The 14,541-nt window shown below is 31.4% G+C and overlaps 1 protein-coding gene across 1 annotated transcript in view; it reads right to left on the bottom strand.

The window, feature by feature from the left end:
• The window catches only part of LOC146534571 (ATP-binding cassette sub-family C member 4-like), a 39,172-nt gene that overhangs the window by 19,889 nt on the left and 4,742 nt on the right, over positions 1-14,541 (bottom strand). The window contains exons 2-8 of the mRNA XM_085192853.1: positions 11,116-11,361; positions 10,607-10,814; positions 7,478-7,703; positions 6,911-7,067; positions 6,515-6,764; positions 5,725-5,964; positions 197-364 (exon numbers count right to left, since the gene is read on the bottom strand). Of these exons, the coding sequence (XP_085048979.1) occupies positions 197-364; positions 5,725-5,964; positions 6,515-6,764; positions 6,911-7,067; positions 7,478-7,703; positions 10,607-10,814; positions 11,116-11,361 (1,495 nt within the window). The remainder of the gene's footprint in view (positions 1-196; positions 365-5,724; positions 5,965-6,514; positions 6,765-6,910; positions 7,068-7,477; positions 7,704-10,606; positions 10,815-11,115; positions 11,362-14,541) is intronic.

The raw sequence follows: 14,541 nt of genomic DNA, 5'->3' as shown, positions 1-14,541 counted from the left end.
AAATAAAATATTAAATATTTTCATTAATTCGCTCTGGTGTCCAGGCAAAGCGCGTTGAGTTCAGTTACTCAATACGCAATGCCTCCAGAATTCGACGCAAAGTGGGGAGCGGAGTGTCTTAACACTAACCCTCCGCCTTTCCTGCTACATACAAGATACAGCGTGAAACTAAAAGAAAAAGAGTAATAACACTGACCTTCTTATAACGAATACGATCATATGGCAGACCAAATAAAATGTTCTGACGGACGGTCGCCACGAACAGCCACGGCTCTTGACTTGCATATGAAATCCGCGCTCCACCGACTGTCATGGATCCTTGTGAAGGTTGTATTTCACCCAAGATGACATGCAACAGCGACGACTGTTGAATAGAAACGTATAATTAGCATCAACAGACCAGTAGTTACAAATGTCACTTACAAAACGAGAATAACATTATATTATTTGTTATAATTTGTCACATTAAAGAAAATTAAATAAGGCCAGTTGTGGCGCAGGGGCGTAAAATCGACTGGTTGTGAGTTCGATCCCAACTCGACAAAATATTTATTTAAATATATATTTACATTTCTTCGCTCTGGTGGCGAGGCAAAGCGCGGCGTTAAGTTCCACCATTCAACACGCAATGCCTCTAGAATTCGGCGGACAGTAGCGAACGGAGTGTCTTAAAGCTAGGTTCCCCCAGCTTACCCTGCTGTGTGCGGGAATTTTGGAGGCATTGCGTGTTGAGTGGCAGAGCTCAACGCCGCGCTTTGCCTCGACACCAGAGCGATAAAATTGTAGATCGTATAAATTATAACCATTTGAAATATATTTTTTGTATTAAAAATGTTGTGTGTGTTTGTGTTTCTTATCACATTGTCGTGTTCACTTTGAATAAACATCAATAGCATGCACAACCTTTTATTAATTTTAAAATATGAGTAATCTTTGAGAAGTCCAATAATGTTTATTTTATATTTATACAATGACGTATAAGTAATATAAGGTCATTACTAGCTAAATTAATGTACAGTGGAGTGAGAGATAAAGCAAATAAAATATTTGACTGTAATGTAATATTTTCAATAAGCACCCAACTGCTACTATCAGTAGCCTTCAAGGCCAAGTTTAAAACATGCCAATACTGTCTCGAAGGTTAGTTACTAGGTAGTTATATAATTTATTGAAATTTTAACATTAAAGTAGCGACATTGTATGAGTAGAATAGAAATTACGTGGCGCAGGGGCAGAAGCGTGTGACTGTGAACGCGACCGGTTGTGGGTTCGATTCCCACTCGAGGAAATGAAATATTTAATATTATCATTTCTTCGCTTTGGAGTCGAGACAGAGTGCCGTTGAGTTCCGCTACTCAACACGCAATGGTGTTCAGAATTCGGCAGAAATTAAGGGAACGGTGTGTCTTAACGCTAGGTTCAAGGGATACAGCGTAAAGCTAAAAAAATATAGTAAGCCGTCTGTTGTAACACATTTACTATGGAACACCCGAGTTGTACTGTATGTATAAGAATAAGGAAAAATATTTTCATATAAAAGATTAATTTTGTCATAGACGTTTATATACAATTTATTTACTTTTACAGTATAATGTAAACATACATTAGGTATATCATTATAATACAGGTAGGTACGCACATATTATATTTATTATTTAATATAAATTATTGTTTAACAGAAAAAAGTGAAATAGGAGGGAATATAATTTCTGAACTTGATTATAACCCGAAATTTTAATTCACTATATAGGTACAATGCTGCAGGAAGAAAATTTTTTTAGCGTTCGTTTCATTTGTGCATATTCTTGTTTAAATTATGTATAATTAATTAAGAATACATATTTGGGTGGCTAGTGTAAAGACATTTCCGTTCCCTACTTTTTGCCGAATTTTAAGGCATTGTGTGTTGTGTTGCGGAACTGCACGCCGCACTTTGCCTCGTTATCAGAGCGAGAAAATAAAAATATTAATCCTCCATAATTAATTTACAGTCACATCCTTATGCCATCGGGTTACGACGGCCTCGTTCAGAAAATATTGACAATTTCTAAATAAAATGTACCTACATAGATAGTTACATAATTTTTATTAAATAATATATTGAAGAAAACATTAAAGTTTTTCGTTAATATTTATCACTTAATATTCATATACCCCAAAAGCAAGCTATGTGAATAGACGGTCTGTTTGTACCTGTACATCTGATTAGATTTAAAAAAAAAAAAAAACTATTCCAATGGCTAAGAGTACGCTTGCCGCATATCAATACAGTTGGCATTTGTTTAAACGAACATTTAATTCAAGTTCAAACAAAATATTTATTAAAATGGCTTATGAGGTCTTAAACTAGGTCACTCGTGGCGCATGGGCTCAAAGTGTGACTGTAAACGTAACAGGTAGTGAGTTCGAATTCACATTCCACGAAATGAAATATTTATTATTTTCATTTCGTTTTCTTCTTCAGAATGCGGTAGAATATAGTTAACGGAGTGTCTTAACACTAAGAGAACAAAAATAATGATTTAAAAAAAAAGTGCGTTTGTTAATTAATTGCAGATTTCACTATTGTATTTTCCTAGCCTAACCTCTAACTAACATTTATCTACCTGCTACCTACCTGCCTGCCTTTTAACATTTACCTACCTGCCTAACCTCCTATAACAATCTAAAGCCTAACTAACTTTACCGTTTGTTTTTTTTCAATCGGTTTATAATTAAAAAAAATAACATTTTAAAGAATGTTGTCGACAAAATAGCTGTTAATTTATAGAATTGGTTGAAACTTTACTTTTCAATATAAGTAAAGATAGTAGGTATTTTCTATAGTAATAATATTTATGTAACAAAGTATTCTGTATATATGTATTATAAAAATAAATTATGTCATAGAATTAATGTAGTGTATCATGAACGGTTATAGTTTAATGCTGGGCACGTCAAGGCCATTGTGTTTCCTATGTAGTCTGCGCCAAATGTGCACTTTTCAGCTATTTAACAAAACTTTATTGTTTTGTCAAAATAAAGGATATACCTTTTTAGTGTAAATATCAATACAAATAATAAAATAATTGTTATAATTCATAGAATTACGAATGAATAGGTACAATGCCTTCCATATCATGAAAATGGTCGTCTTACTCGTTACCGAGAACTCGATATCAACGAAAAACCGGAGACATGCTTGACGAAATGAACCTGACAAATAACAGTGCTAAAAATATACTTATTATTTTTAAATAATCTACCAAACGGAATAATAAACTTATTTTAATTTTTATTACATTCACTAATAGGGATAATTGTTATGGTACTATAATTTATATAAATAGACATATATATCACAAAGAAAACTGTAAGCAATTATTTTAATAGTAATTGGAGGTATCAAATTTTGTAATATTGTACTTGTACTATGTATCTTTGTAATATTTATTAACATAGTTCTATACGCATCCCTAACATCCTCCAATGTACGCATAATTTTTCAAAATTCAAACTACGCAATTTCAGTAATTAACAGAGTTATTCAAAACGAATGAGTAATGTTATCAATGAGCAAAGCCAAGAATATGATTATTATAATTATATGATTATATTAATTAATATTCTTTTTTGTACCTTGTAGAGGCCGTCGTGGCGCAGCGGCACGAGGGTGTGACTGTAACGCGACGGTTGTGGGTTCGATCCCCACTCGAGGAAGTGAAATATTTATTTACGTTTATATTTCCATTTTCTTCGTTCTGGTGTCAAGACAAATTGCGGTGTTGAGTTCTGCCACTTAACACTCCAGAATTCGGCAGAAAGTGAGGAACGGAGTGTCTTAACACTAGGTTAACACCCTCTGCCTACCTCCTCTTTTTTGTACTTTCACCGGAAACTAGTTCCAAAATGGAAAATAACGGAATAGCAATAATAGAACGAGTGAAGCCGCGTGCAGACCACTAGTAGTCAATGACAAAACATACAAGAAGATAAAATTACAGAAATGCATAAAAAACGAAATTAAATAAACAGGTATTAATAGGTATTTAATTAAACAAAACATTGTGGCTTGTAGTTCCGGCATTATTTGATAACTATACATAAATCGTAAGATTCACAAATCAAAATCATTTGCCTAACGATAAAGAGGCAAGAGCACGTCGCGTGCGACTGTGTACAGACTATAGATATCTATATATAATATAAGTTTATAGTTATATACGTTACACGAGCAGTCGTATCGTTCATCACTAAAGACGCCGACCTTCATTTACATTTTTTATCAACTCCCGGCGGCATTATTAACTAATAAACTCATAACTTTAATAAATTTATTCACTAACCATTATTTACTAACCAATAAAATAAATTCTTTTTTTTTACACACAAGTCTGTTTCTAGCAAAATTTAATAATTTAATTCCTTAAGCTTTAACATTAATTTAAAATGAATAGTTTTTGTACCATACATTTCAAATATTCACATATATTGTTATGTACACGTGAAAAACTATTTGACATTGCTAATGTCAAATAGTTTTATCTTAAAGAAACTTTTTATCAGATTTAGCTCAAGAGGTAACACCTAGATAGGTGTTTTACAGATAAATATAGGTAGGTTAATGATAAGATGACAATCTTTATCTTTGGTTTACCTATTCTTCACTTTGATCAGTGATCTTTTAAAAGATTTTATTTAGCTTGACTTCGTCGTGGGTCAAATCTAGTAATTAAATACTGGAAAAAGTACCCTTCCTGTGGACAGATTGACTTGAAATTTGGTATATACATTAAGTTCTAATGATAGTACAATAATAATATATAAACTATAGTATTTAAAATGCAATCGTCGCAGTTACAAAATGGCAATATAATATCCAAAATGGATATTATATTATTTATATGGCTAGTAGAATACAGTACAGTTAAAATGATATATCTATACTAATATAATAAAGCGGAAGAGTTTGTTTGTTTGTTTGTTTGTTTGAACGCTAAGATCTCTGGATCTACTGGTCCGATTTACTATGTTTTTGTTTTGTATGAAAGCTGCATTCTTCAGAAGTGCTATAGGCTATATAACATTACATTACAAATATGTACTAATAAATTAAAATACTTTCTAATTTGACATGCAATTTATTCTGCCATGTTAATAACAACCGTCGTCGCTACGCGACCGCTTTCGTTACCGCGTCATTTTGATATTCATCCTTATGAAAATAAATATAATAGTCACTTTTAGCATTTCATCTAGATTGAAATTATATTTCTATAGAAATTATATTCTTATATTTCAAGCAGGCGTAGCCGCGTCCGGGCCCGCTAGTGTACTATAAAACAATGCAAATTCAAGATGGCGGAATTCATATTTTATATTTATAACCCTGTCATATTGAAAAAATGGTTTGACTAGTAGAATACAGCACACTTAAACACAGCTATACTTCTTTATAAAACTGTTGTAATTAAAAAAACTTAATTTTATAAAATATTTGTCTAACACAATTAAATTGTTGTATATTATTCGGACACTTTTTTACTTTACGTTAGTTAATAGGTAAGTATGGGTAGAGTTTACTGTGGTCTTTGGGCCATAGTAGATTCTGTGTAATAGCAATAACTAATAATATTAACTGAATTAAATCATAAAAAACTAAATATTCAACCTTGAAGATCTTATAATTTAATAAACAAATTAACTACGAATGAATATTAATAATAAGAAAAAAGTAATCATTACCTTCCCAGATCCAACAAGCCCCGTGACTCCAACAAATTCTCCTGGGCGTACCGTTAAAGAAATGTTCCTCAAAGTTGGAACAATAGGATTTGATTGCCAACTAGCTGTCACATTTGTCAGAACCAAGCCCGTGGATTTTATACTTTCTTTGTGTTTCTCTACACCATTGGTTATGGCATTTGCTCCTATTCCATTTATTCTGTGTTCCTCCAGTTCTAATTCTTCAAGGCATAAAAATTCCTAAAAGAAAAACATAATGCTATAGTTATATGATATTTATATATAGTACGAGGCCAATCGTGGCGCAGGCGCACAAGCGTTAAATATTTTCGTTTCTTCGCTCTGGTGTCAAGGCAAAGCGCGGCGTTGAATTCCGCAACTCAACACGCAACGCCTTCAAATCTCGGCGTAAAGTGGGGAGCGGAATGTTTTAACACTAGGCTTCCTCTGCCTACCCTGCTACATCTGTCTGTCCATTTTGCAGAAAGTCGGTTTTCATTTATTTCATCGTGAGTTGTAAACGCTAATAAAAGTAAATTAGACCAGTTGCAAAATGGTTTTTTTTTAATTGCAACTGCAACTTAATATTAAAAGAAATACTACAAACTTAATATCAAAGGAAATACTACAAAATACGATGCTGATGCTAATTTGCAACTTCAAATCCCATAAAAATGTTTTGATAAAAAAGTTTTTACCTTTTTTAACTTTAAAAGCCCAAGCTTCTTGACCGCCAAATATTCATATCAAAAAGAAATATAATAAAATAAATGAAGGTTGTCTTAATTACCTCAAGCCGTCTTATGGACACTCGGGATTCAGCGAGAGATGCCAATGCCAGTGGGAAAAATATGTTACAAGCCAATTGAAGTAAATTATAGTATTGAACTAATGAAAAAGTGATTCCAGCTCGAATATCGCCCCCTATCAGTACAAACGTTGTTATTGCAGCAAATAATATGAACCTCTCGGTGAAAACACTCAGTGCAGTTGAAAACCCTTTTATAAAAGATGTTCGCAAGATAAACTTAACTTCATATCTGAAAATAAACATTATTAATTTAATACCATAATACATTCTGAGTAATGTCAATTAATAATTTATAATAAATACCAATTAAAATTAATAATATTATAATTGTTAAATCGAAGTTTGTATTTTGTGCCGATATATGTGAATACCTACTTGCGCAACTTATCTACTAGCTTCTCGAATGGTTTCTCCCAGGCGTACATTTTGATTACTTGGACGCCATTTACCAATTCACTCATAACTTTGACCCTCTCATCTGTACGTTTTGCAATCTTTCCTCGTAACGAACCTTGAAGGCTACTTAAATATGCTAGAAAAAATTTAAACAATAGTAAACAAGCTTCTTTCCCGGTAAATTGGTTTTTTCCCGGATTTTATTTAAATATAAAAAAAAACATATTTTATAAAAGGTAGGTAAATTAGTTTTACTAATTTGAAATATTACATAAATACTAAATCCATTCATATTTTTATGCCAGCTTAGGTACAGCAATGAACTTGAAAGTTGAAAATAAAATCGATTGTGTGAGTCCTTGGGCTACATTCTGTTCATTACAACTGACGCATATATTTTCCGCGTTGCTATCACCCGCTTTAATATTACTTAAATAAAAACTAATATAATTGATGCTATTAACATTCGAATATTAAGAAGTGGTTGACTCACAAATAAGACTATTTTATTTAAAGTTATAATAAAATTTAAAAACGGGGATTTACCTTGCACTATGACAGTTTGTAAAAAGATGACTGCGAGAGCGGCAAAAGTTGCCCAGCCAATGTGTTGCCAGACCAAATATGAGACGACAGGCACAACAATAGGCATTACCCAAATATAGTTAAGATATAAGGCCGCTATATCGAAACGATTGACATCGTTTGACATCAGATTAATTACCTGTCCCGATTCAGTTTTACTTATACCAATTCTGTTGAGCTTCAAAATCTAAAAAGAAAAAAAAACAACAAAATATCATTAACAAAACGTTTTAGAGCGTTTTTATATCTTTATAGTCTACACCTATATACTAACACAGTTTTCAATGATTAAAACAATAAAGCGGAACACGATAAGCATCGCGTAAAGTAAATCTTTTAACAATATCTCGTAAAATTTACACTTACATATATGTATGTAAGTATATATATTATGCATAAGACTTTTGAGAATTGCTTTACTATGGAATTAATATGTAATACATAGGTATACTTTATACATTAATAAGTAATTAATTTATACGTTAATAAATAATTAAATGTTTTGGTCAAATCTGTCAAACCATCTGTCATTTGAGATAAAGATATGTGTCCAATTGTCCATTATAAACTGCTGCTATGGTATATATGGTAGTACGTATTTTATTTTCCAATCATCTTCACGATTTGAAACATCGCCAAAAACCCATGTTAATTATGTAACGATAGCAATCTTATCTTAAGCTTGTATAAAAAAATAATTAATTAAAATTAAATAATACCGACTTCAAAACTATACCTACTTATACGCACTTGCTTAAACAAAAACTCACACACAAATTAAAATGTATAAATAATATTTTAATAACTTCAAAGTACAGGAAATTTAAAATTAATAATTGTATATTAGAAAATTAATAATTGATACTTATTATATACTTATTTATTTTTCAAAATTCGTCTTTTCTGAGTTAAGTATATTTAGTTATTATTTATTAACTTATGTTCAGGTTATTTAGTAGTTATCTCTCAATATTATTTTTTCTTAGCTTAGCTTATTTTACGTCATTAGTGTGATTTACGATTCCGGAAGTTCTAGAGTATATCTAAATTTATTATAATTTAAAGGCGCAAGATGAGTTTTATACCTTGACCTATTTACTATCATATTTGACAACAGGCCAAAGCTATATAGAGAAGTGCTTTATTAGGGTGGAAAACACCCTTGCGAGATGCCAATACAATATCAGATTCCCTTGAACTCTACTGCTCTAGTTGGCGAGTTGAATATAAACGTTTGAAATTATAGTTTTGGTTTCGGTATCGTCTTTTATGATCATATCAAGCTTAGATTTTTTTTTGACGTGGATTGACGCTTAAAATCTTAATTAACTATAATATAAATATTATAACGTTGCAGAATTTATGTGGTTGTAAGTGCTAACAGGAACCTCTGCTTCTAATTGAAAAGATATTATAATGGATAGTCTATATATGGAGGAAGGCTATAAACTATAACTTCAATCTTTCATTGTTTCGACGTTAACCACTGTAGCTGCGATGCATTTAGATGTATCACATGTCACGCAAAAAAAATTATACGCTTCGCTAAAATATTTAAAGCTAGTATTTTTTAAGCCAGCAGGCTTTTTAAATTAATTTTATAATAAACTAGCGGCCCGCTCGCGGTTGCACCCGCGTGAACTATGTTATTATTAATTTCTGTCTCCATGACTATGTCCTAGTGACGTCTATGCAAAATTTGAGACTCGTAGCATTTGTAGTAACGAAGTTTCATACAAACTTTCGACCCCAAAAACAAACCCTTAGAAGTCGAATAATACAAATTCCCGTCTTAGCGAGCACCAACGTCCTATAAATAACGCTTATGCAAAATTTGAGATTCCTAGCACATTTAGTTTCTGAGATTTCGTGATGAGTGAGTGACCTTTCGATTTTATATATATAGATAAACTGAAATTACTAGATTTACATTCGAAGATAGCTTCGAAGATAGCTAATATTATTGTTATACATATATATTTAATAAACCATACGACACCAGGACCGCGCATGCCAGTGGAACTGAACAGTGCCATATTTTGTTATGAAGGTTATATATTAGCATAGTAATGCAAAGTTCATTGATAGTCAATAAAAATAAATGTAGAGATTTTATAATATGTTTCCTAGCTTCACGCTGTATCACGAATATAGCACGGTAGGCAGAGGGAACCTAGTGTTACCCCGTTTCCTACTTTCTGCTGAAATGTCGAGGCATTGCGTGTTGAATGCGGGACTCAAAATATACGAGAAATTATCTTAGATCACATTTTTCAACTAATTTTTCAAAAACTCAGTCACCTTTGAAAGTGTGAGGCAACAAAGAAAAGATCTTTTGCAAAATTTTGTCGCTTTACCAAGACCAGCTGCAATTTGACAGAATAACAATAAAATAGACCAGTAATTGGAACCAAGTCAGCGGGTAGAAGTAAGTGGCCTTGAGGATGATTGAGATTGTAGTTTGAAATTAAATTAACAATTCATCTGTAATGCTTCAAGTAGGTACATCGAGTTTAAAATAAACAGACAATATTTAAAAAACCTAAACATTTCAACTAAAATTGTTTAAAAAAACCCACACCAATACAGCAGCTTATAATAAATAATGTAGGACACGTCGCTGCACACGTATATTTGTGGCCAAGTTGGAAGGTATTAGCTAACCTTCCAACTTGGCCACTGTAAAGACCTGTGTTCTGCGCCCCCTGGGCCATCTCCCCATCATCAATAAACGGATCTTCACGTGGTTATTTGAAGAGACTTGACAGATTTGATCAATAATTTTATAGTAAACTAAATGTAGCTACATTCATTTAATTTTGTATAAATTTGAATAAATATCACAATTGTTTCACGTCGACTTGGAATATTTAGTGGTTTTTTTTTACTATTGTTGCATTTGTTGTACCTACCTATTAAATATAAATGAGTTCTCAAGTGTTTTAACATACTTATGTATATACCCAAAATTATTTACAAGCTCTTTCAGAATACTAATATACTACGAGTATATTAGTATTTTGATAATATAGATATTTTAGAACAATTTATAATAAAATTGACTAATGTTTATAAGGAAAGAAATTTTACCTTTCTAAATAAAAGTGAACACGCGGCTATTCTAACACGCATCCCTGAACAACCTTGTAAGAGTTGTAAGTGATTCATCATTATGGCAGTTAATATAGTTGAAATATTCATAGCTAAATTATAAATATGCGCTTTTTTATACGTATCTGGTGTTTTTTCTCCGGAAAAATATTCTATAAATAGAGCTAGAGTAAATGGAACCAGCGGCCTGTAAAAGACATTATGAATTAAATAACAAAAAACAACAACAAGAAATTAATTACTTCGGTGGATAGTTCCTTTTGAGTAAGGTGTTCCAACATTAGGCAAAATTAGTTTAATTTTGTCAATGGTCTTAGGCCGATGCCCACTTGAAAAATACAAATATAAGATCATATATTACCTCCCCTTCAAAACGAAGGGTGTTATTGGGTTACGTTTTTGAAAACGTTTCATCTTCTCATAGTTTCATTGTTCATGATATTTTTTTACAACTACAGCTAATTGCTAAATATAAAAAAAAAACTTACCATACAATAATAAAAAGCATGCCAGCCAAAAAGCCGCACATCATATATTCAAACCAAAAACAGCTTATGATAGCCTTGGACAACGAAGGTCTATACTTTGTTTTGCGACATTTTTCCACTTCCTTCATCCATGCCTCCTCCAGACGATCACCGAGACGCCCGGACTGGTCTCCGCTGCGAGTTTGCCACAAGTCGTTCAATGTAAAACCATGTTTATATCCTTTACTAAAAAGAGGAAAACTGGACCTGTAACAAGGAAATTAATAATATAAAACAATAATATTGACAAAAGAATAATCATAAATAGTTGTGCAAGAGAATAATATAAAAAAATCATATATCTATATATATAAAAGAACTTGTCCTCACTGACTGAAGTAAGACGCACGCACAGCCGTAACCGCTTTGCATAGAAAAGAAGGGATTTTGAAAAATTTTAACCCTAAAGGAGTGAAATAGGGGTTGAAAGTTTGTATGGATTTTTTTTTAAATCGCCGCCGATTTTTATAAAATTCGAAATTCAGACTCTTAAATAGATTTCATTCAACACGTGTTTCGTGGTTTTTTAGAATACACCTCCTTAGACTACAAATAAGGGGTTGAAAGTTTGTATGGAAAAATCTTTAAATGGCCACCAAATTTTATAAAATTTGAAATTTTAAAGAAAGAAAGAGTTTTAAAAATATTTCATTGAAAACGTGTTTTATAGTTTATTAGAATTCACCCCAAAATAAGCACGCTAGTTATGTTATATTTACTTTTTATCTATCAATGTGCAGCTCAAACACATATCGATTTGAAACTTGGCAAACAGATAGTTACTGTGACGTAAGCGTTGGCATGTGTATGTGTACTTTTAGTTTAATATTAATCCATTATTATTTTTGAAAGTGATAATGAAATTTTAACTTTCCAAATTGGTATCCAATCACTACGAGACCGTCGTGGCGCAGCAGCACAAGGGTGCAACGCGACGGTTGTGGGTTCGATCCCCGCTCGAGGAAATGAAATATTTATTTACGTTTATATTTCCATTTCTTTGCTGTGGTGTCGAGGTAAAGTAAGTACTACATAATATAACCTTGTTCAGACATTGATAGTCTTGTCTTGACCATAAGAGGAAGGTCAGAATAATGAAATAAAATTGCTTAAATTTTTGCTGAATCTCTTTAATTCAACATGTAATAAACATTATTTAATTTTATTTATTTATTTAATAAGTATGTATCTACATAGTTACGTGGGCATGGGCATAAGCAAGCGTGCCACTGTAAAAGCGACATTTGGGGTTTGGGGGGTTCGATTCCCACTCGGGGGAATGAAATATTTTAAATTTTAATTTTAACTTTGTCGCTCTCATAACGAGTAAAAGCGCAATGTTCAATCACAAATTTGTTAAATCACAATAAAGTATGTAAAAAAATATTTTTTAACAAAAACCGACTTCTAACAACGAACTAGGTAAAAATAAAAAGTGAAAAAATAAGTATACAAAGATTTTATAATTTTGAAGTCGGTACCAAGTAAAACAAACAGGCTTAGTAATTTGATACTGTGGTTAGGTTGTTGTAGCATTATAGATAGATAGATTGATATTACACCCTAAGACCTGTGAAAACAAAAAAAGTAACCTATTTGGTAGGAAAGGCTATCAGAATTCAGACTCTTTATCAGCTGTCAGTTCAACTGTATCAGTGAAACTGAACCTTACAATTATTTAAAGTTTTTCATACTTTCTTAATTTTTTTTAGCGTCTTCGAAACAAATCCAAAGATATTAAAACGCAACATAATGTCTGACGCTTGCTAAAACTAAAAGATCGTATTCAAACGACATAAGACTTTGCAACATGACCTTCAAGTTATATTGTCTTTAAAAGTTAATAAGTCTTTATAAGTTTAATATACAAAGTTTTAATTAATTTTCAGTTTCTTTCAGTTTTTTTCAATTTTCTTAAATTTTCAAGCATCTAAAGGTATATTTAAAGTGAATGATATTTTCGTTTATTATTTTTACAACTAAATGTAGCTAAAGTTTTCACTACTTTACGTCGCCGATTCTATATTATGTAGTAATTCAGGCTAGCATTTAGTCGTTGACGTCGGATATCTTATTTGCTTGCCAATAACATTTGATAATAAAGCCAATACAATAAATGTATAAATGTCTTTAGACACTCCAACCTGACAAATGAAATTCGACATAATATCAATATGAACTAGCTTTAGAAAATGCTGTGCGTAATAAAAAATGACCATCAGGCCAGTCGTGAGGCAGGAGTACACACATGTTACTGCAAACGTGACAGATTGTCGGTTCGATTTCCACTGGAGGAAATGAATGTGGATATTTAATATACTATTTATTTCTTCGCTTCGCCTTCAGATTTCAGAATTCGGCTGAAAGTGGGGAACGAAAGCGTCTTAAAATTAGGTTCTCAAATTCCCTCTGACTACACTGCTATGTGCGGGATACAGCGTGAAATTTAAAAAATATATATTAAAATATGTAACATACGCAAGCAGTACACAACTTAAATTTGTTTTTAAGATGTACTAATAAAATAATATTCCAAGTGCAAAAAAGATCGAGATTATTTTATATTAATGACTGTGAAGAAATTAACGTTAAGTTTACTGTCTCCATCACACTGTTTAATTATATTTAATAGTTATATTTTTATTTATTTTTATAGCATTAGTTAAAAATAAGCTTGTTTAAAAAATAAATTATTTATTTTTTTGATTTTAGAAAATAAAGCAACATAAATTAGAGTAAAACAATGAAAGCTATGTGTTATATATATCTGTATAATACCTAAGTATACATACTGTTCACGATTCTCTCTTTTAAAGTTGATAATAAACTCATATCGTTGTCGATAAATTACAATGTTTGTTATAACCTACAACTAAAATATTTATATGTGAAAATTATATACTTTTATTTAATTGTCTATAGTAATAAAACCTGAGAACTATAACAATGTTTCCTATTTACTCTTCTCATATATTCTCATGTGTCGTTCACAAGCAGCTTCATTAAGCCCAATTGAAATACTTTAATATCAACTCAATTGCGTTTATAAGATCGTTTTAACGAATCACTTTAATTCGTATTCGTGTGAGCATTTCTTACGTAATAATACGCTTACTTTTTTAAAATAATTAATCCCAAAACAAAGACTGACACAAACAGACAGAGAGTTTAGATTTCCAATATAAATACATTTTAAATAAAATACTTATTTTAACTTTAAGCGTTTGCCGAATTACCAGGGTACCAGTACCCTTTACTTTACAACAACCAGTTGTTGTAAAAGTAAATTTCAAAATAACAAAATTTAAAGAAACTTATTTAATATATTTATTTTTAGAAACAGTTTTCTTTATATATACATGAATACAGTGGTTAAATTTACTTTGG

This window comes from Heliconius melpomene, chromosome 11, assembly GCF_056956725.1.
Source record: "Heliconius melpomene rosina isolate 202511_hmr_F chromosome 11, ASM5695672v1, whole genome shotgun sequence".
Classification (NCBI taxonomy): Eukaryota; Metazoa; Arthropoda; class Insecta; order Lepidoptera; family Nymphalidae; genus Heliconius; species Heliconius melpomene.
The sequence above is the reverse complement of the archived record's forward strand: the minus strand, read 5'-3'. Positions and strand labels throughout refer to the sequence as shown.